Source organism: Corythoichthys intestinalis, chromosome 17 (genome assembly GCF_030265065.1).
Source record: "Corythoichthys intestinalis isolate RoL2023-P3 chromosome 17, ASM3026506v1, whole genome shotgun sequence".
Lineage (NCBI taxonomy): Eukaryota > Metazoa > Chordata > Actinopteri > Syngnathiformes > Syngnathidae > Corythoichthys > Corythoichthys intestinalis.
This window is the reverse complement of record NC_080411.1, coordinates 28012728-28037452: the sequence shown is the minus strand read 5'-3', so window position 1 is coordinate 28037452 and position 24725 is coordinate 28012728. Positions and strand designations below refer to the sequence as shown.

Below are 24725 nucleotides of genomic sequence, written 5' to 3'. Positions count from 1 at the left end.
CATCAACGCAGCATTTAAGCATGGGTGAGCTCAGAGAAGGCTGCCGAGATATTTGCTTTGCTGATCGCCATTTCACATCTCGCACTATAGTCTCGCTACATTTGCTTGTTACGCCCCTGCATTGGGTTTTTTCTGTTAGTGTGCTGCACTCGTTTGTAACCTCTACCCTGTGCAGGTATTTAAGTGTTTTTATTTGGGCTTTTTGGCTCGCTGCCTATCGTCTTAGTTAATCTTCGAGTTTGTAGTATTGAGCTCCGTCGACCTGCTGTCACGGACTCCTTATGTTATTTCTACTATCCCGCGATCGCGTGTTATTTTTTGTTTGCAATCATTAAACCCTTGTACTTATTCCCCGCTTGTTGTCCGCTTCGAGGTCCAACCTTGTTTCCGCTTTTGCGGACGCTCACAATTATAAGTACAGTGTAATAATAATTGACCACAGCATCCCGTCTCTCTATTAGCCTCGTTTTTTCGGGAGGGGGTGGGTCCCTCATTTCTATTTCTGAAAGGTGCCAACCCTACTTTGGAAACAGTTCCCAAATTACTGCAGCATTTCTTTCAGTAAAAGACAATAAAAGTAAAGTAGACGTAGTGAACTGACCAGAGATTGTTGCACCTGTCCAGCGCCCTTCCTCTGGATAGCAGTCCTGCTCTTGCAGGCTCAAACTCGTTGTGTTCGTTCACGTTTCGTCTTCACATGTTTTATCAGGTTCGAGGTATTGAAACTGGCCGTTTTAACTCCACATCTTGAAACTTTCAGGCCGCAAATCTTGCACGCAGACATTGATTTTAATTGACGGGATTTCTATTTTGAAATATTTCCCGACCGCCGCTGTAGGCGCACTATCCTATTCCCCTCACTATCCATTCGCGGGGGCCTGCGCTTGTCAGTGACGTTCCTTATTCTCGCTATATGAATATACAACTTTAGCATTTGTTAATAATACGCTCTGTGTGTAGTATCATCCATTGATTTTCCTTTTTAAATGAGCACTTTTAAGCAAACGCAAGAAGTAACAACGGGAACATTTTTAAACAGGCATTTCACGGGAGAGCATTTCGACTCTTCGGCCAATCACGGGAGACCATTTCAACTCTTCGGCCAATCATATAGCGAGAGCGAGTGGATAGTGAGGGGAAGAGGATAGTGAACCTACACCGCCATGCCGCCATGTCATTGGTCAGAAGTGGCTATTGGCCCGTTCTCATTGGTCTGAAGCAGGCCAATAGCGATAGCTGTTTGGTGTTCACGTGTCATCACACAACACAGAGACAAAGTGTAGTAAGTGCCAGGAGAAAAAAAAAAAAAGGCTGCGGTGAAATGTTATAATAACGGACCGGTAAATGGTATCGGCGCCGTCTTTGTTGGTACTCGCCGATACCGATACCACCATTTTGGGCCGGATCGGCGCCCCCTGCTGATACTAGTATCGGTATCGGTGCATCTTTAATTAAAATCCCTCTTAATGTTTTCGTTTTAATAAAATTTGTAAAAATTTCAATCAAAAAATAAACTAGTAGCCCGCCATTGTTGATGTCAATAATTACTGACACAATGCTCATGGGTGCTGAAGCCTATAAAATCAGTCGCACCCAAGCGCCAGCAGAGGGTGGCAAAACTCCATAAAAAAACAATTAACAAGTGAGCGTTTCACTGTACAGTCATTTAAATCTGTCTGAGCGGGGCATCTGCGTTAATTGCGTCAAATATTTTAACGTGATTAATTTAAAAAAAAAATTAACGCCCGTTAACGCGATAATTTTTACAGCCCTATATATATATATATATATATATATATATATATATATATATATATAAATATTCTAAATAAAATGAAAATAAATGCAGTCCTTTAGGTGAGCCTAAACCCACAGCCACAGCTCATCATTATTACCATCAGAACAAAAATAATTAAATTATTTTCCATAAAAAGCACATGTTTAAGATTTGATCACACACACTATTTCTCAACACAGAAAGTTGCAAGAGAGAAAAAAACCCCACATATTTTACCACCGCTTCACACACTATATAAATGCAAAATCATATTGGAGGTATTGCCTCCTCAGCAGCTACCATCCGCACACATTTTACATGTCGGTTGGCCCTCCTCCTCCAGGTGCGGCTGTCTGTAACTTTTCTGTTGCCGAAGTATTCCCATACCATGAATTTCGTTTTCTGCGATGGGGGAATAAGTTCAGGAGTTCCACCTTCTCCAGCCATCGTGTAGCACAGCTGACTCACTGACACTGAGCAACAACCGGTGGGGGAGGGTTGAGCCTTACAGCTGCGAGTGAGGGATTTCTCTATGCATTTTTGGGACATAAAAAATAGGTAGTACCTTAGGGACTGTATAATGGGGAAAAAAAGTTTTGAAACCTTGACGTTTTTATACCATGGTATACCTTGACACCAGTAATTGGCACATGTCTAGTGAAGCTGTGAGTAGGGAACCGTACATAAGCAGAGTTAAAACAGGTTAAATTTTTCAAATCAGCTTTTCAGCCAAACTAAATGATAAGGGCTTATTGTTATATTGTTCTTTCTTATATTATCCTTTCTGCCTGTGACTGCACCAAGCCTATTGATTTGGCCTCTTCCCCGTGCTGACTTATCCATCTCTGCTTAATGTCTGTCGCTGTCTCATGTGTCTCATGCAGTTCTTTCTTCTCTGCTCTCCGCGTCCCTATGACGCCGTTTGCTCAATTGGCCTCTTTCTCACAGCATCCATGTTTCTGACAAATATGGCGCAGTGTGATGTGATCCTCACAGGGATTTTTTTTTTAAAATCTGGCCCTACCCCAACTGCTGCTGCCACTGCTGATGCTGCTGCAACAAACACGTGCAACGCCCCCGCGCTCAGGCACCGTTGCCGTAGATCTCGCTATCGTTCAATTAATATAATGTCATTTTACAGGAGAGCCACGTTGCAGAAAAGATTTTCTTTTCTCTCGTTCAGTGCAGATTGCAGAAATTAAAACGTCACCATGTGTCGCTGGGTTTGTGTGTATGTTTGTCGCCAAAATGTGGGTGTCTGCGTGCTCAAAGATTAATAATTTAAATGGCTCTGCAGCAGGGGAGCGTACAGTAGAAACTTGGCTCAAATTATTGGTCCAGCACCACACAGAAGTGAACATGAAAAAAATATATAAACAGTGGTACTTCTACATACGAATTTCTTTCCAGGACCTGGTTTGTAAGACAAAACAGTCATATGTCGAGCGGAATTTTCCCATAAGAATACATTATACAGTAATTCGTTCCACAGCCCAAAAACCTATGCTAAATCCTTCGGAATAATCCCACTGTAATAATAATAATAATGTAATAAATCAGTTTCTAATGTGGCTGTTGTGTTTTGCATGCTGTTCCTGAATGCACAGTGTGACTGGAGAGAGGTGCGGAAGAGTGGGAAGTTTTTACTTCGTTGGCTACGGCGGACAGTAGCCGTGTTGTGTTGCACAAGTTCTGAAATAATTGATTAAAAACCTGACAAAGCTGGTGACTTCCTTGCCGATGTTACAATAATAATAATTGTCACCTGAACAAACGGAGGTCGGAGGAGGACTGGCGAGATCGTAAACATATTCTGGCTGTATTGTTAGCCAGTTCACTGACGCGCACACCACGCTAATATTTTTCTATCATTTCCATCTTCATTTCAACGGTAAGCATCACCTTTTTTTTTTTTTTCACCCCCTGCACTAACCTTTTTGGGACCCTTTTTGATTTCTCCCAGAAGAAAATGCGTCACGCTGCCGTCTTGCAGGAAAACAACGAAGTTACCACGCTGTTGTGAATCGTCCTATTTCGAGCGTGTCTTCACGTCAAGACAAATGACAAGTCAAATTTTACGTTCGATGTCGAAAGGATCGTATGTCAAGGCATTAGTATGTCGAGGTACCACTGTATATACATACACACACAGTATTTAATTATTTGCATACTAGTGGGGAAATGATTCAACCAGATATTGTCTCAATTAGACAAACCTCTTCTAATGCAGGTTGCTCATTGAAAAAATAAAATTGTTACACTTCATGCCTGACAATCACAATTGTTTATTTGTTAGGGAAAATGTTTGCGGACATTTCCCATCATCAAAACTCTAAACCTCTCTAAAACTTGATTCATCCAGTTAGGATGGCTAAAACGGGACACTAAACCCCACAATCTCCCTTGTCGATTTAAAAATCCCAATAGGTTTGTCCGTACTCTATGCTGTATGGCTTTTGCATTGTTTTAGCAATCTGAAATCAAAATGTCACATTCATACTCTGCGAAGGTTTTAGGACACAGCAGGTTAACATAGGGTTGAACAGAAGGTGCTATATAGAAAGTAGAGCTGGGCGGTAAACCGAAAATTTACCGTCACCGAAATTCTTCACGATGACCGACGTAATTTTGACCATGTCGGTAAATTCGGTAAATTAATAAAACAAGAAAATAGTCTTTTCATCCCGCTTTGACTCTGTGTTGTTCGTCTATGCTCATTCCCCTTTAAGAAAGCAGTGAATGTACTTGCGTAGGGAGTCACATGATCATCAGGAAGCCAATCAAACAGAAGCCCGGTAAGCTAACGCTAGCAGCTAATGCTACAAGCAAAACGTGATGGAGTGTGGCTTAAGGGAGGTTCGCCAAACTTTCACCCGACATTTAATAGACTCTTGGTGGCATCCAGACGGGCTTTCACCAGCTGTCCTCCCTTGTTCTCACAATTTCCGGAGATGGTGCTTTCAGTGCTTTCTACCGGTAGCCAGGCCACAGGCTAACGCTAGCCGCTAACGCTAGCGGCCGCTAGCGGCTAACGCTACAAATGAACGTGATGGAGTCGGATAGCGGCTCTAACCTTGTCGAAACGGCTGAATTTAATGAGTGGATTGGGCATGGACTGCATCTAGCAATTACTATGTCGCGTTATTTTGTATCTGACTGTGTGTGATTTCTCAGATAGCTTTTGTGATGGTAAAGCATTCAGCATAGCACAAATGGCCCCAGCTATTTTTCTGTATGTGTTTAATTCTGTGTCATTATTGCTATCATAAAATCTTAATTGTTTCATTTGCAGAAGATCAATATAGCTTTAATGTGTGTCTGTCTGTCTGTTTGAGGGTTCATGTATGTGTGCATTTATTATAAAATGCACTGGGGGGGGGGGGGACCCTGAAACCATAAAGTAAACCCTTGTATTGAATAATTATGTCACAGCAGCCATTAACAATAAATTGTCTTTTTGAAGTGTACTGTTCGAGCTGCAAGTCATTTGTGTTACAATGACATGTTTGCACAGGCATATCGATTTTGACAATGTACATTGTTCAAGCCATACACTCTGTTATAAATGCTCATACTTGAATTCTTATTGTTTACAATTCATTTGTATAAACCTAATGTCTAGACTGCATGTACATTTGTTAAATATATCAAATTGAATGCTGGTAACTAAACAAGAAACTGTTAATCTGTATTTCATGCATTGATTCAGATTTTCAAATTATATAACAGTCCGCTTGGATGACTTTATCGTCATTTATCGTTATCGAGATAAATCTGCTCCATTTATCGTGATACATGTTTAAGGCCATATCGCCCACCCCTAATAGAAAGTAAACCAGTTTATATTTGACGTGCAGGAGTGGCCTTCCATCAGCAAACACACTGTGTCTCCATGCCTTTGAGCCATGTTCTTTTTTCCCCAAGCATGGTTCATTCTTCAATTACAGTCAATGTGTACAGTATGTGCCAAAGGCAGGGCTGCTCTACATCACATCCGTAAAAGCTGACCGTCACTTAAGTCCCCTTCTTTTGTAAAGCATCATTCTCATATGATGTTACATAATATACAGCAAATGTAGAGATAATGCGTATAATCCCCCTGTGGTACACACTCGGAAATTTCAATTGATATGCATCCATTGATTTGTTTTGCTATATTTGGAATTCATTTCTGATGTCTTGGTTGTGTACGTCTTACAAAATGTGATTTTTGATTACTTGGCGATGCTTATACCATTAAAATGGAACTTAAAATCAATAAAAGAAGTGTTTAGAGAATATTTATTCAGGAGATGTAAATTCAAAGCATTCATCTAATGAAACATTTTTTGGCTTTTATATCAGAATCTCTGTGTGAGACATCCAACTTGTTTTACGATAGCAAGTCACTAATTATTTACGCAATAGAAATTATTTTACCTTATTTTATCATTTAAAATATATACGGTTTTTAATTTTTTAAAATGACCTTCCCCCTTTTACATCCATCTATCCTTAAAACCTTATTTTTCAATGAACAGTTATTCATCCAACCATCGACTATATCCATATATATACAGTGGTTTGAAAAAGTATCTGAACCTTTTGGAATTTCTCATATTTCTGCATAAAATCACCATCAAATGGGATCTGATCTTTGTCAAAATCACACAGATGTAAAAACAGTGTTCGCTTTAACTGAAACCACCCAAACATTTATAGGTTTTCATATTTTAATGAGGATAGTATGCAAAAAATGACAGAAGCAGGAAAGATAAGTAAGTGAACCATCACATTTAATATTTCGTGCCCCCCCTACCCCCCTTTGGCAGCAATAACTTCAACCAGACGCTTCTTGTAGCTGCAGATCAGCCTGGCACATCCATCAGGACTACTCTTGGCCCATTCTTCTCTACAAAACTGCTGTAGTCTGGCTTGAATCGCTATCTTTAGGTAATGCCACAGCATTTCAATGGGGTTCAAGTCTGGACTTTGACTTGCCCACTCCAGAACGTGTTTATCTCATCTTAATGCAATTGATTACATCCGTACTCCATCTTTAATATATGTGGAGCTAAAACCAAAAAGTGTTGTCTATGAATAAGAAATTAGCGTAAATCAGAAGACAATTGATTTAACGTAATTTGAACACAATGTACAGTGGTATTAAAAAGTATCTGAACCCTTTGGAATATCTCACATTTCTTCATAAAATCACCATCAAATGTGATCTGATCTTTGTCAAAATCACACAAATGTAAAAACAGTGTCCACTTTAACTGAAACTGCCAAAACATTTATAGGTTTTTATATTTTAATGGGGATAGGATGCAAACAGTGTCAGAAAAGATAAGTAAGTGAACCATTACATTTCATATTTCGTGCCCCACCTACCCCCCTTTGGCAGCAATAACTTCAACCAGACGCTTCCTGTAGCTGCAGATCAGCCTGGCACATCAATCAGGACTACTCTTGGCCCATTCTTCTCTACAAAACTGCTGTAGTCTGGCATGAATCGCTATCTTTAGTTCATTCCACAGCATTTCAATGGGGTTCAAGTCTGGACTTTGACTTGGCCACTCCAGAGCGTGTATCTCATCTTAATGCAATTGATTACATCCGTGCACCATTTTTAATATATGTGGAGCTAAAACCAAAAAGTGCTGTCTATGGATAAGAAATTAACGTAAATCAGAAGACAATCGAGTTAACGTAATTTGAACCCAATGTACAGTGGTATTAACAAGTATCTGAACCCTTTGGAATATCTCACATTTCTCCATAAAATCACTATCAAATGTGATCTGATCTTTGTCAAAATCACACAGATGAAAAAACAGCGTCTGCTTTAACTAGAACCACCCAAGACATTGGGTGGTTCTACCCAATGTCTTGGGTGGTTCCACCCAAATATTTATGGGTTTTCATATTTTAATGAGGATAGTATGCAAACAATGACAGAAGGGGGAAAATAAGTAAGTTAACCTTCTGCCTAAGGAGACTTAAAGAGCTATTGAAACCAATTTTTACCAAACAATTTAAGTCAGGTGTGTGACCATTCACAGATGAGTAGTTTAAAGTTGGCCTGCCCACTATAAAACACACACCGGGTAAGAGTTGTCTTGATGAGAAGCATTGTCTGATGTGCATCATGGCTCAGTCAAAAGAGCTGTCTGAAGACCTGTGACAAAATATTAAATTTGATGGCTCACTTACTTATTTTTTTCCCCTTTCTGACATTGTTTGCGTACTATCCGAATTAAAATATGAAAACCTATAAATGTTTCGGTGGTTTTAGTTAAAGCAGACAGTTTTTTCACCTGTGTGATTTTGACAAAGATCAGATCACCTTTGATGGTGATTTTATGCAGAAATGTGAGAAATTCCAAAAGGTTCAGATACTTTTTCATACGATTGTGTGTGTGTATATATATAAATATATATAATGTATAAAATTGGACTAATTGTTCCCAAGTTCAAGATTTAACCCTACTTGGGATCGGGCAAACCCGCCACTCTAATGAGGAGAAACGCTGGTAAAAATTGATTGATGAGGTTTTTTTTTTTTTTTTCTTCGTTTTGTTTTGTTTTTAATGATACAGGAAATAAACTCTCCCATAATCTTGTATCGCCTTATCAGTTGTGACTCCCTTTAAAATGCTAATGAGGTTAAAATAGAAATCGATGACCTTTTTTTCCCTTTCTTATCTTTGCCTTTAGTCAACCTGAAAAAATTGAAAAGGGCACGCCAATTAGAGGATTAATATCCTCACAGTAACACCGTTTTTCTTTTTGTTGCTTGAGTACGGCCGAAGATGAATAAATGAATGGATACTCTCCTGACTGCCCACAAGAGGGCACCAGAGTTCATGAGTGAACTACTCAGAGCTCACTGAGAACCAGCATTTACCTTTAACCTAAAAGACCCACAAACATGCATGGTGTATTTTCGTAATTCAAGTTCAAGTTGATTTTATTTCATTTTATTTCAATAGGGGAACCCCATATTTAAAGATTCATTGTACACATTAAATACGTACTTTCTTCTAGACCAATTCCTACCACATTTTGTACTTGTAATAATTTTTGATTGTTTATGTAGTAATACATTTCATTTTTTACTTAGGGATTTTCATTAATTAAAAGCTATAATCATTACAAATAAATAAATATATACATATATATGTGTGTGTGTGTGTGTGTGTGTGTGTGTATATGTGTGTATATATATATTAGGGTTGTCAAACTATTAAAATTTTTAATCGAGTTAATTACAGCTTAAAAATTAATTAATCGTAATTAATCGCAATTAATCGCAATTCAAACCATCTATAAAATATGCCATATTTTTCTGTAAATTATTGTTGGAATGGAAAGATAAGACAAGACGGATATATACGTTCAACATACGGTACATAAGGACTGTATTTGTTTATTATAACAATAAATCAACAAGATGGCATTAACATTACTAACATTCTGTTAAAGTGATCCATGGATAGAAAGACTTGTAGTTTTTAAAAGATGAATATTAGTACAAGTTATAGAAATGTTATATTAAAACGCCTCTTAATGTTTTCGTTTTAATAAAATTTGTAAAATTTTCAATCAAAAAATAAACTAGTAGCCCTATTCTGTCCTCAATGTGTGTGAGTACACAAATTGACAGATAGCGAACATAAGTTCCAAAAAGAAATCAGACGGTGTGGCAAAGTTGCATGGGCTTTACTGAAGTCATCTCTTTTTGACAGGAGCACGTTTCTTGTATTTTTGTAAAACTGAAAATAACAAGGCAATGTGTCAATAACTTGCATAAATCACAAAATAACATAAAATGTACACACACGTGTCCATTTGAGCAGTAGCACTAGCCAATTAGCTCACAAGCATCTAACAATGTAACTGCATTTCACCATATATGTGAACAAATTCAAATACACATCATCAATAACTATCTAATGCTCATGAATATAAACAAAGGAGGAATATAACTCACAAGCGATGCATGTATTAGACACAAACAGTGTGATGGGGCTATGAGAACTGCCACTGAATACTGGATGCGGACGTTAGCTGGTCTGAATAGCACTGTCTATTAGTGTGAGTTCGCGTCGACATATAATCACGTCAGAAAAGCGCGCCGAAACCCAAATAATCAGCTGCACTGAATCGCCAGCAGAGGGCGACATTACGCCACATAACATATGCAAGTCACACCCAAGCGCCAGCAAAGGGCGGAAAAACTCCATAAAACACAATTAACAAGTTGGCCTTTCACTGTACTGACATTTAAATCTGTCTGAGCGGGCCTAGTGCGTTAATTGCGTCAAATATTTTAACGTGATTAATTAAAAAAAATTAATTAACGCCCGTTAACGCGATAATTTTGACAGCCCTAATACATATATGTAAATATTTTTAAGTTCATTAAATATTTCACTCTTGGTCGGTGTGTATTTGGCTCTTTGTTCTCATTTTTTGTGATTTATCTATTTTGCTTTGATTTTATAAATCTCTCGTGAGGGTTAGGGTTTGCGTCGCTGAACTCTTTGGCCGCCATGTACAACAATAAACGCCCAATCCATTTTAACTGGAGGGGCTGGAAACAATCATTTCCTCATTAGTGACAATACATCGTAATGTTTTTTTTTTTTTTTTTTTTTGCATTGAACTACAGAAATAATTGAAACACTAAATATTCTAATTTATTCAGCTCCTCCTGTGGATACATTTTGCTCCCTAATGACACGTTTTCTCTCAATTATTCGTTATAAAACAGCTTTACTTGTTCAAAAAAATTCTGATGACCTTTAAATGTCACCATCTTATAAAACAAGCCACATTTATTTATTGAAAAAAATCATGGTAATCCACAAAAAGGAATTAAACCACACTTTCTGTTGATTAGACTTGTTGTTTTAGGGATGGAACGTGATTAAAATTAATTAATTAGAGGCTTTATAATTAATGTTGATTAACTGCATTTTAAGTGTGTAGCAATTTTTTTTTTTTTTTTATATTTTGATGGATGATCAAATCAAATAATCTAATTTAGATGTAAATATTAGTATCTTAAAAAATAGAGAAAAAGAAAGAAAAGAAAAACATTTAATTGTATTTCAACACAAAAGAGTAGCACAACCAAATCTGAGGCAAAAACATTAAAGACCAGAAGTTTGTCATTTTCTGTTTTTTTTTTTTTTTTTTTTTTTTTTTTTTTTTTTTTGAAAAATGGAAACAGACTACCAATCCACAACATTTGTTGGGAACCGCTTCACAAACCTTCATTCCATAAGTAAATTTATTAAAGACCAGACCACAATTTACTTTTGCACTCAGTACCTTTTTCAAATTAGTTGTTCTAATTTAGTTATATTTCAATTATTTCGGTCGCTATTAGCTAGTGTCCTTAGAAATCTGCGGCAAAAAACCAAAAAACATTGATTCCTTGGACAACAATCCTGAATCTACGAAGCGCAGTTCTTGATACCGCACCTTGAAACAAACTAAAATGACAAGTTATAAAGCAAATTAATGCAATAATGATGTAAACATTCACAAATTATTGGCAATACCAAAAGACCACCATATCTTGTGGTTACAAATAAATAAATCTCAGTATCGGGCAGATTTATTTGCATTACTTATAAATGCAAAACATTTCGTCAAACAATGGATTTGAGGCAACAGTCCTCCCAGTCAAAATGGATTGCACGTTAATCGCTTCAACGGAAGTCAGTAAATTAACATAAAACGTTTATCTCCAACAACCATGTAGGTTTTTTTGTACACCATGCATTTTAATTAGGGCTGTCAAAATTATCGCGTTAACGGGCGTTAATTAATTTTTTAAATTAATCACGTTAAAATATTTGACAAAATTAACGCATGCACTGAATGAGCCGCTCTCGCATTGCCTCAAACAGATTTCAATGACGCCGTTTACGGACATTAAGAGTGAAGAGAATGCCACCGGCCGCTTGGGGGCAGCGCAGCGCCGTTCCATACTAATGTTATTTCTTCTAAAAGTGGGAGAATTAGTAGTTGTGAGACGTTTATGCTGTTGCTTTGTGCTCCACACATATTTCGGTAAGTTTGCTTTCTTTTAGTGGCAATTATGTGTCTCTTGTTGTATTTTGGGTAAGATATGCACAGATATATATCTGTGGACACAGACGTTCTTTGGGCTGCGCCGTTTATTGGCATAAGCTTCTGCAACTCGTTCACAACAAACAGAAGTATCATTTAGTGAAAGCACAATAAAAATAATATTGCTATCTCTCAAAAAAAATAATTTTCACAAAAAGAAAAGCACTTCAGTCTGTAGTAATGAGGCCCTATTCTCACACAGCTAAACAACAATGCAAAGTGAACTGGCATTACTCAGACTTTGGTCACCCTATTCTTCTTATTGTTATTTTTATTCTTATTTTTCTTATTATTATTATATTAACTCTTCTTTTGATTGAAAATTTTACAAATTTTAGTAAAATGAAAACATGAAGACTGGTTTTAATATAAAATTATTATAACTTGTAACTATAAAATTTATCTTTTAAGAACTACAAGTCTTTCTATCCGTGGATCACTTTAACAGAAAGAATGTTAGTAATGCCATTTGTGGATTTATTGTTATAATAAACAAATACAGTACTTATGTACAGTATGTTGTATGTATATATCTGTCTTGTGTCTTATCTTTCCATTCCAACAATAATTTACAGAAAAATATGGCATAGTTTAGAGATGGTTTGAATTGCGATTAATTACGATAAATTATGATTAATTTTTAAGCTGTGATTAACTCGATTAAAAATTTTAATCGTTTGACAGCCCTAATTTTGATATTATTTCATGTGTTTTTTTTATTCATTTTGTATGACCCCCAGAAGAAATAACTATGAGCATGTGTAGTTTAGAGAGTTTGGGAAGGGGGAGTGAGTGGTTTCTGAGTGGGAAAAGATAACAGCACACATGCGTGTCAGTGGCTCTCCTGTTGAGCCTTTTACTATTTGTTTGTAATTGCCAACTACCCCCTATGGGCCACTCTCGAGGGGTTACGGGTCATTATCGAGCTAGTGACAAAACTCTCTTACATGACCGAAGGTGTGCATACTTAAGCAGGTAGTGACCAACCACACACGATTTATCACAGCTTCTTTGTAATGTAAATAAATGACCACCTTGAATTTGTCTCTGTATGTCTGTCTAATTTACTCGGTGTCTTTTCTGATTTTCTACTGAGAATGAAAAAGTAATTTTAGTCATTAACACTCTACAAATGGCTGTTACTCAATATCACCACCAGAAAGCATTATTTGGAATATTCGTGTTCAGATGAGTTTCTCTATAAAGTTGTAAAGCTGGTCTAAAAGTTCAAGCCCAAACGATGAGATTTTCCCTATAACGATGAAGAATCCATCCTTTTTCACATGGTCTGTCCTTTAAAAATGATTAAAAACATTCAACAACTCCACGGTAAAGATATGAAGGCATAGACTGTGTTGTTGTAATGCAGAATTCCTTCCTAGGGGGCGACAGAAGCTACACACAGCAGATTGAAGGGGCTAATCCCAATAATGAGAGCACAGCAGCACTGCTGGAGCTCACAACCACCTGCTAGGTACAGATGGTGCATCCAGGCCAAAAGACACCTGCTACGGTGTGCACTAAATGGCAGCGTGCAGAGTGGGGGACGGGCTTTCACAAAGGCGGTGCGGAAAGTGCTGGTTTGTCTGCATGTGCACATCAGCTCAGCCAGATGGTGGACAAGGGAACAAAGTCTTCCTGTCTTCATTCTTTTACCGACGTAACTATTTAAAGTGACTAAAAATGAATGCTTTTTTTCATTCACTGTTCCACTACATTAAGATGATTACATATTGCAGGCTAACTTTATTGCAGGAACACTTTGATCGCCATCATTAGCTGCGCTTTTGGGTCTATTGTCAAGTTACCACATTTACTGAGAGCCAACGAGCCAAGTTTTTGCTGATTGCTCCTGCCTCCTACTGTGCTTCCTCCCCCGGCCACACACACACACACGCATGTATATCCTGGGCCACAGTTGCTCTGGAGACCCGTCCTGTACTGCAGGAATGTGGCGAACTGTCTGGCCTAAAGGGCTGTTAAACGTCAGTTTCGTATTGTCTCCTTTTACCCACCAGTCAACAAACAAATAAAGACAAGACCTACAGGCACACACCTTGTCTTGTCACTTTGGTTAAGTAGATGAATCCGAAGAATATTCTGTAATGTAAAGGAGAAAAATTAAACTCTTTAGTGTTAAGCTTGGGGTCAGGCCATTGATTATGACCATAATTGTGTGTCTCTGCATTGAAATATCTCATCTTAATGCAATTGATTACATCCGTATAGCATTTCTAATATATGTGGAGCTAAAAACAAAAAGTGCTGTCTATGAATAAGAAATGAACGTAAATCAGAAGACAATTGATTTCACATAATTTGAACACAATGTAACTAACAAAGTAATAAACAAAAAAGTATGCAAATTACTTGAGCCTGATCTCAAGTCTCATACGGTCAACACCAAGAAATAGAAATGGGCTTCATAAAAGGACAACTGAGTTGCTTGTCTGATGTGTGTCAGGCAGTCTTCCATAGCTTGGGATCAGCGACAGCAAAGCATTATTTACTTTGACTTCAGTTTGGAATAAAAAAAATCTTTAACCCTTTATTGCCAAATGTATCACATTTGATGCACCTGAAATTTCATGATTTTGAGACTAATTCAGAATTTTGAAAAAATGATGGCTGCAAGTCAACACATGCATCTACAGGTTCCATGAGAAAAAAAAAAAAAAGTATTTAGCAAGGGTTATAGATATTAGAGCGCTTATTACACATGTTCATTTTGACTTTTCTTTTTACAAATTTGAAAAAAAGGTTTCATTAAGACCTTGTTTTTCAAATTTTGGGGTTCTCTAATAATTGCTTCATGTTGCAGATATTTAAGGGTTAAATTAATTCTAAAGCCCCTTTCACATATACCAGAACACCATTAAAATCCTGTGATTTAAACGGGTAGCCCTTATGTGTGAAAGCAATTTCCCGGGTCGATTGACACAGAGATTACGCAGACATTTACCAGGTCATGTCATAATATAATGTCCGAGACTTACCCGGGATGCCGAATGTGTGAAAACAGGTGTTTAATTCCCGGGTCATGACATGAAGGCTGATGACGTAAACATCATGGCGGGTTAGTCATTTCCACTTTCTTCGTTGTAAGACGAAAAGCGGTAAACAAACATCACAATTATCAACATGGCAAACTGGAAATAGCCAAATTAAACTGAAATCATAACAAAATTAAATTTCTACTGGATCGTAGTGCCGAGGGATTGAGTCCATCGTTCTTCTTTTGAAATGTGTGGTTTATTTTGTCGCCGATAAAAATGCATTAAAACATGTAACAAATGCAGTATTTTTCGGACTATAAGTCGCAGATTTTTTCATAGTTCGGATGGGGGTGCGACTTATACTCTGGAGCGACTTATTTGTGAAATTATTCACACGTTATTATATCATTTCACATGTTATTTTGGTGTTTTGGAGTAACACTGATGGTTTGGTAAACTTGTTAGCATGTTCTTTATGCTATAGTTATCTGAATAACTCTTAATAGCTATGTTACTTTAAAATACCGGCCACGTTCGTATTTCGTTGTTCATGCATCTTGTAACATTATAATACTGTACATTTATTCAGCATGTTGTTCTCTATTGTATTTTTATTTTAAATTGCCTTTTAAGATGACATATCTGTTCTATGTATTCCATTTTATCAAGTACATTTTCTCCAAAAATGCGACTTATACTCCAGTGCGACTTATATATGTTTTTTTTCCTCTTCATTGGGCATTTTATGGCTGGTGCGACTTATACTCAGGTGCGACTTATAGTCCGAAAAATTCGGTACATGTAATTTTCATGTAAAGCAAATTCATTTAAAAAACCAAGAATACTCATGTAAAGCTGTTGGAACACGAGAAGTGAATGAAGAGGACGCTGGGATACGCTTAGCCAATTGGATGCCGGGAATGCTAGGCAATAGCCAATGGCAGAGCAGCTATAAGTATGTCACGTTCAGTAAACTCCGGGAGCTGCGAGTACCAGCTATACTGTATTTTTGCCTTTCGTATCCTGAAATTTCTTTTGTAACAAGAGGCAATATTTTCCAGTTGAGGCGTGTCTTAAACTGCAAATTCTGTATATAGAGACATTTATAAGTAGAGGTACCACTGTATATGCTCCCTCTTATCTGTTCCAGTCAAGAGCCAAGTAGCAGCATTTTAAGCCTTTTGGGACAATTGAGGGAGGACTGGCTGACATTATGCTGTATATGCAGTACATAAATAACATCTTCCCATCTTTTCTTTTAGATAAAGCCCCATTATATCCAGACTTGGATGAAGAGATCGATTTCATCCACTCATACATTGAAAAACAGGAGGTGTCTGCGATTGAAACACCCAAAACACAATTGAAACCTCCCGGTAAGTAACTTTTATGTCCATCAACCAATTTTTTTTTTTTTTTTTTTTTAACTCTAAAAAGAATTAGTAACACTTTATTTGACAGCGGGTTCATAAGACTGTCATAATTATGACATGGCACTGTCATGAGCATTAATGAATGCTTATGACAAATGTCATTACGTGTAAACCAGCAAATTGTCGCTGACTCTATTTATGTGTAGTCCGCATTTTTTACATCAATTCAAAAGTGACATAATTTGCCTGATGACACTTAATGACATGTGTCGTAAGCATTCATTAATGCTCATGACAGTGTAATATAATAGTTATGACGGTCTTATCAAACCACTGTCAAATAAAGTGTTACCAAACAATTAATATTTGCAAACAAACGCCTCAGAAAAATTCATAGATGAGAATAATAACAACACTCATAGGAATATGCTCTATGTGTAATGCCAAAAACAAGCTTCTTCTAGTCTTCTACTACTCAATGTTACTGTCAGTACTGCATAGTTCTTTGTGAAGTGCTACACTGCCTTCCAGTGGCGGAGGTGCACACACAATCACAGAAAGAGCAAGAACCAGTAATGTTAACAGTAATGAAATATTTCCAAAATTAAGGGTGTCATTATTATTGCTGAAGGTTTTTTTTCCCTATCCTTTTTCAATCTTGCATACCTACAAAAACAAACTAATTTGTCAGCCATAGTTAATTTTTATACATTCGTAGTGTTTTTTTATGTGAATCTTTCTATATTTAATGTATTTTATTTATTATTGGCTTTGTATGTTTGTAATTCTGTGTCTGCAAGTTCAAAAATAATGTCATGCGAAGTGCTGTTTGCAAAATTGTTTAGTAAATATTTTTTTTATGTTAAGTTACACTATAGGTGCTTTAAAAAGTACTTAAAAAAAACAACAGAAATTTCAAGTTTTTAAAAAATTGTGAAAGTCAATCAGAAAATGCGGGTGGAGGGGCCATATATCCCGACCCTATTTGTTTCCTAACTTTGAGTCTCCAATTCTGATTTTCTTTTGAAATCTCTGTCACATGTTCCTTCATCATACTAGGGGCAGTCTTCTACACCAATGGCGGAAGCAAGATAGCTGCCTCCGAACAGGGGCAGTCAGGCCAACTTAGCTTTGCAGCCAAAACCCGTAACGGCACCGCTGCAGCCTCTGGTCGAGCAGGTCTTACCAATACGTCCAACCCCCAGCCTACCGGAGTAGATGGACGAGCAGGTCCTCTTATAGAGAATGCCCACAAGGACGATAAGCTCATCATCAGTGAGTATTGAGTTATTTGACGCAAAATATACCCCCTTGACCAAAGCTTGTTTACTCATTCATCGCTGACACTGGGCTGCGAGTCACGTCACCCTTGAAATTAATATCTCAATCCCCCCCATTTATTACACCCGAAGGGGTGCCAATCATTTATCCTACGTTTGCGCTAGGTGTTTGGACACCTCTCTGTTATTGAGAGAGTTGGTATGCTCCATCAGCCGCGGGAGTCTGATCCAAAATAAACTGTGAGTTACGTCATCACTGGAAATTAATATCTCAATATCTATAAAACGATAGCAGCTCAAATGACATTTTTTACAGCACAAACGGATGACACCATTTCGGGTCCATTTTGCAATAAATGGGGGACTGCGTGACATCATCACTGGAAATTAATATCTCAATATCTCATAAACAATCAGCATAAACGAACATCTTTACAGCACAAACCAGCACGAACGAAGCATAAACTATTAACATCATCTTTATATAAATTTGCATCTGATGGGGGGTCAACTTCACAGAGGTAGACTTTTGGTGTCTGGGAGTGTTCCTAGATGGATTTGATTTCTGTAGGCTTCCATTTAGTGCAGAAAATTATTTCGAAACTTTTATTATTTTTTAAATTTTCACACTTTCACAGGGGTAAAAGTGGCCAGAATTTCTTGTCGGACAAAAAGGTCACCACAGAGCCAGATGTCTTATTTTTTTGTGGGAGAGTGGGGGGTTCAAACCTCCTAAAATGAGAGAAATGCAAAAAAAAAAAAAAAAAAAAAAAAATTATTAGGCTACTGCATTATACTTACTGTACTGTAAATAGGCATACACAAGCTGATTTTCATTCAAAATTGTGTTTTAAAGTAAAATTCAAGAACAAAATAAGTACACATGACTTACATTATGCATAGTGAAATGGAATACATTTTGAAGATAACACAAACATTGACTTTTTTATACAGTACTATTGTAAGGAAATATGTAACCTAACATAGGTAAATTGAACAAAAATAAGTCCAAAGTGCACATAAATTATACTGCCAAGTATATCACATTTCAGACAAGCATTTCTGGACTTCATTGCAGTAAAAAATGTTTAAAACCATATTGTGTTCAATCTCACTTAAGTTACATTTTTTACCACGAGAACTGCATGTAATGCTTAATGTATCATTTATGATCAATTATGATTCAAATTAGAGAACATGTATATATATATATATATATATATACAGTATATATATACTGTATATACATACAAATTAATTTTTAAAAAGTTCAATTTTTGTTTTTATTACGTTTAAGGACCACATAAATATTTCTAATTGAAAAAAAAATCTGAAATTTCTATTCATTATTTCTAGGGTCAGGCTTTATAAGGTTAATGTTCTGAACCTCCCCATCAATGAAAATAAAATAAGTCTCTTCAACTTTCCTTTCTCTTAAAGATCTGATCAATTTTCCATTGCATTGCCCTTTTTTTATCACATTGATTCAACAAGCTTGTTCTTTTTTGTTCTAGAAAAAAATGTGCATTTGAACCAATCAGAGCTAACTATCCATGCTGATCACATGTCAATATGTCAGCCAACTGAACCGGCAATTGGAGTCCTGGCCACGGAGGGTAGTTCGCTGAGCGCATGCACACATCGACAAGACACATCAGACACGCGCTGGGAAAACTCCATGCTGTCCGTGGAATAAATAAATGATAATTATCAGTGGTAGGGGTGTTCGATTGGATTACAAATCAGGGGGCTACGATTCGATTCTTGAAAGATGATCACAGTATTGACGATGATCACGATTATCGATGCGTCGTACATTACTAATTAATATAGTAGACAAACAATTTTTTGTCTATTATTTATTTAAAATATCCTAATGATTTTAACAGGAACGATGTAAACATGCCCATACAACAAAAACATGCCCTTAAGCTGCTTTTTTTATTTATTTTTACAAGAAAGTGCAAAAACATTAACCATTTTAAAGGGAGTACTTATTTCACTCAACAATACCATAAAATTTACACAGGTGGAATGAATTCCACATTTTCTGGAAACAAAGTGTCTTTAGAAATAAGCCTTCTTTTAACCAATATACTTTGTTTTCACAGATTTCTGTACTATTTCGCATGTTTGTAGTGTTACCGCTGTACTTAATCATGGTTTCACACGTTCTGCATATGAAATACACTTTAGCGAATTAGCTCATTAGCTTAGCGCTGGGCGCTAACTATTAACACCTCGAAAACAACAACAAAAAAAGGCTAAACAGTAGAAGAGGGTTCGTGTACTCACCTCTTGTAGACGCACACGGGTCTTAGCAACACTCAGGACATTTTTCAACTGACATGACTTGAAACTACAGCTGGACATCTGAAAAACGAGGAGCAACGAACTATCTCTCTTCCCCTCTTGCTCTAAAAAATAACGTGCGCACAGAGGCGCGACCCGGCGCGCTTCTGTTCCGGCCTGTCTCATACACAAATTTATTTTCCAGTCTTTTTAAAAAGAGTAAATCTCTCACTGAGTTACAGGCAGCATCCATTATAACGTGCGTGCGTCCGTTAAAGGTGTCCGGGCGGCAGATGTGTCTTGAATTTCGTTCCGCTATGAGCAGCTGTCATAAAGTTATAAGGGAAAATCATCGTTTTTGAGCCTTTATGAATCGTAATCGAATCGTCACGTGTTGAATCGCGATGCATGTAATAATCGATTTTTTGGAACTCCTCTAGTGGGAACGGTTGACGCTACGCAAGCAGTTTGTTATCCTTGTCATTAATACTTGTGTATGTAAATCTGACGTTAGTAGATAGTTTTTGTGGCAGCCAGTCAGGTTGTTTTCAGCATGGGGTTTTGACTTTTGCGTCATATTTTCGGTATCAAAGCACCGTTTTGCCCCGTTCCTGCGCCCAATTTTTGGCCCCTTCCGGCCCACTTTCACCCCTGCTCTTTCACCCGAGCAACTTTGGGCCATACTGCTCGATAACTCCATCCAGCATACATTAAAAAAAATCATGGGGAAGCCCACATTTTGAGGTTCATGTCAATTTAACAAACCTTGGTACCAAACAACCCAGCAAACGTGGGATGCCCGGCAACGCAGGCCCATACTGCTAATGCTTATTGTTTAAAAAACAAAAAAACAACAACAACAAAAACAATAGAATTTGAACGTTTGTCCACTGTTTTTTTTGCCTTGCAGTTGTCATTTCCATTTTTGTGGTGGTTGGCACGATAGCATTGATCCTGGCGACAGTTTGCTATGTCAAGTAAGTGACGTCATATGTGCTCCTTTTCTAATCCTCCATTTGATATATTACTAACTCTCAATGCCTTCCCGCAGGTTGCAGAAAGAATCACGCCTTGCTCAGAAGGTGGACTATCCCGCCTTCAGGGGAGCAGGTGTGACCGCCTCCACAGGACCAAGTAAATCGGTACGTGTCGGCTAGATTTCAGTTTCTCACCTCGCTTCTGCAAAAACACGTGATGAGATTATTGTCTGAAGAGCACATCTATTTTCAGTGTCACTTAACACTTCCCCCTTCTTTTTTTAGATTGGGGATAAAACTTTAGCAGAAAGTGCTCAAATGTACCACTATCAACACCAAAAACAGCAGATGCTCTCCATTGGAAAGTATGTTTTTTGTTTTGCTTAAATAGTGACCCAATTCATTAAATCATGAATATTTAACAGAATACTTGAACTGGGTTTCTCTTTTTTTTTTTTTTTTTTTTTATCTTTCTGTTATCCAGTCACAAACCGGAACAAAAAGTCATTGACGCCGAAGTCACCTCAGATGAGGAAGAGGCTGGTGACTTCACAGTGTACGAGTGTCCAGGACTTGCCCCGGTGCGCACACACACAAACACACACAGTGGTATCTCGACTTGGGGGCCGACACTGTGACAGCAATCAGCAATGATTGTGTTGTGGACTGGTTTTGCGTTGCGGGGCCGAATTCAGGGAGAGGTGACGCAAGCTTTCGATTGTGGGCTCTAAAGTGGAACAATTTGGCTTGCGTCAAAACCTTATAAACAGAAACTGCATTAAACTATATTTCTGCAATGACATTACCACACACCGTACGCAGGGGTGAAATTGGTTAGAATTTCTTGCCGGAACTCCCCGACGTGAAGGTGGAAGCCAGAAATTTTATTTATTTATTCATTTTTTTTGTTTTTTTATTGGGGGTGTCAAAACTACTGAAATGCAAAGAACACTGTTTTGGCCAGTTATTTCTATAACACATACAAAAACTGATTTTCATTCAAAATTGTATTTTTTCAATGATTTGCAAAATAAAATTTGCAAAAACAGCAATAAAGCGCAGCACAACAACATTTGCCCATGGTTAATCGTCTGTCCTCTTGCCATTGTTAATTTTGAATAGCGTGTGAGCTGTACTTCCGCTTCCAAGGATGCACTGCGTGTAAGTTTTTCTTGATTTAGGTGAAAAATGACCAACTTTTAGATGTATGGGATTAATAAGAACAAATAGTAATATTTACTTAAATTAAGTGGAATAATCTGACGCATTATTTTGTAACATAATGTTTTACACTCAAAACAAGATGGAGAATTTTGTGGGGGGACCAGATATAAGAAAAATAATCTAATTTAGACATTATATATTTACAGTGTGGACTAGTAGATTTCCTGCGATTAGAAAGTGTATTTAAACAGTCCTCAGTTCGCAGCGTGTCACCATTGCGGAGTTCCGAACAGGATGTTCTCAAAAGGATGTGGCCACTGTACTTAGAGTGTCAGGAGAGGTTGATACAGAGAGGCTGAAAGAATATTTTATCTGAATGCATCAAATATCTGTTCACTGCAAAAAACAGACCTCCTTAAAACAAGTTAAATTCCCTTCTTTTCAGTGTAAATCTACTAGACATAAGTGAATTATCTGCCAGTGCTTCTCACTTGGATTTCTTGAGTAAGTTCACACTTACAGCCAGTTAAAATTTATTAAAGTTGACTCAACCTCTGTCCTGTGTCCTTGTGTGTACCATATTGAGCATGGAGAAATGAAAGAAAACCAAAGAACTGTCTGTGGACTTGAGAAGCAAAATTGTCAGAAAGCATGGGCAATGTCAATGCTACAAGTCCATCTCCAAAGACCTGAATGTTCCTGTGACAACCGTGCGCAGTGTCATCAATAAGTGTAACGCCCATGGCACTGTGGCTAACCTCTCTAGATGTGGACGAGAGATTTCAACGAAAGATCGTGCGGATGGTGGATAAAGAACCTCGATTAACATCCAAACAAGTTTAGGCTGTCCTGCAGTCCGAGGGTATAAAAGTGTCAACCCGTACTATCCGTCGGCATCTGAATGAAAAGGGACTCTATAGTAGGATGCCCAGGAAAACTCCACTTCTGATCCAGAGACATAGAAAAGCCAGGCTGGAGTTTGCCAAAACTTACCTGATAAAGCCAAAAAAACGTTTTGGAAGACAAAAGTAGAGCTTTCTGGGAAAAGGCTTCAACATACAGTTTAAAGGGGAAAAAAATGAGGCCTTCAAAGAAAAGAACATTGTTCCCACAGTCAAACATGGCGGAGGTTCCCGTAAGTTTTGGGGTTGCTTTGTTGCCTCTGCCACTGGACTGCTTGACCAGGTGCATGGTATTATGAAGTCTGAAGACTACCAAAAAAATTTGCAGCATAATGTTGGGCCCAGTGTGAGAAAGCTGGGTCTCCGTCAGATGTCATGGGTCTTCCAGCAGGACAATGACCCAAAATAAAAAGCACTAGAAAATTGTTTGAGAGAAAGCACTGGAGACTTCTAAAGTGGCCAGCAATGAGTCCAGACCTGAATCCCATAGAACAACTGTGGAGAGATCTGAAAATGGCACTTTGGAGAAGGCACCCTTCAAATTTCAGAGACCTAGAGCAGTTGGCCAAAGAAGAATGGTCTAAAAACCCAGCAGAGCATTGTAAGAATATCATTGATGGATACCGGAAGTGGTTGTTCGCAGTTATTTTATCTAAAGGTTGTGCTACCAAGTATTAGGCTGAGGGTGCCAATACTTTTCTCCGGTCCAGTTTTGGAGTTTTGTGTAAAATGATAATGATTTAATTTTCCTTTTCATTCTCTTTAGTGTTTTTTCATTGCAAGGAAAATAAATGAAGACATTACTGCCAAAGCATTTGTAATTGCAATCACTTTCTGGGAGAAATTGAGCATCATCTGACAGAATTGCAGGGGTGCCTATTAGGGCTGCAGCTATCGAATACTTTAGAAATCGAGTAATCGACTGGAAATCCTATCGATTAATCGAGTAATCGGATAAAACATATATTTTTTAGGTAAAGCCCAATTATAAATATACATGAGAAAACATTTAATCTAATATTGAACCATTTTCATTCAATCAATGTCTTTATTTTCGATGTACATTGTTGAAAATGGCCAACAATTTTCTCTCGGATGTGACTAGAATAAATGAAAAAGACCGATTCACTGCTTTCATTCCAAAAACTTGTAGATCTTATAAAATATATTTCTTACCTAAAAATGCCATTACGCTTGATAACACACATCACTTAAAAGTGTGTTTCAGTTGAATTTCCATTTGTGTCAAGCCATTTTTAAATTCTAGTTAAGTTTTAAGTTAGTCTAAACTGTAAGTCCTGATAGGATTTTGAGTTTTTGCAGTGTTCAAAATAAATGTATTGTAACATATCAGGTTATAATATGGCGGGGATATTTGCATGCGTTCCTGAATGCACCGCGTGACGTGCGGGGGTGAGGGAGGTGTGGGAGAGCGAGAGACGTGCCTTCCTGTTTTTGTTGTCGTTCCACAAGTTCCCAAAAAAGAAATAATTGCAACCTAACGAAGCGGGTGACTCTTTGTCAACGTTACAGTATGATACCTGCTGTATTGGAGCACATTATGGACCAGTGCTACTTGGCGTTTTATCCAGCAATGACTACTGAGCTAAAATTGACAGTTAGCTTTATCATATTTTCATGTTACACTCTCATCACTCTACAGCGCTATGTTTTCACAGATTGAATAAAGCCTGTATGTAAGACACGTTAGCCACGCATCGACAGTGGTCTTAATAGAAACCTAGCCCTCCGCAGTGCTAACGTTACGTGAGCGAGTGACAGTAACGTTAATCTTTATTTATTAGCGCTGAGAATTGTACTGCTTTAAGATGGCGG

General features: G+C 37.6%; 1 protein-coding gene across 2 annotated transcripts in view; it reads left to right on the top strand.

Annotated features, from left to right (window-relative positions):
* The window catches only part of npdc1a (neural proliferation, differentiation and control, 1a), a 62280-nt gene that overhangs the window by 34094 nt on the left and 3461 nt on the right, over positions 1-24725 (top strand). For both annotated transcript variants that reach the window (XM_057818933.1, XM_057818932.1), the window contains exons 3-8: positions 16164-16277; positions 17334-17549; positions 20757-20823; positions 20898-20988; positions 21109-21188; positions 21308-21404. In XM_057818933.1, coding sequence (XP_057674916.1) covers positions 16164-16277; positions 17334-17549; positions 20757-20823; positions 20898-20988; positions 21109-21188; positions 21308-21404 — 665 coding nt within the window. The remainder of the gene's footprint in view (positions 1-16163; positions 16278-17333; positions 17550-20756; positions 20824-20897; positions 20989-21108; positions 21189-21307; positions 21405-24725) is intronic.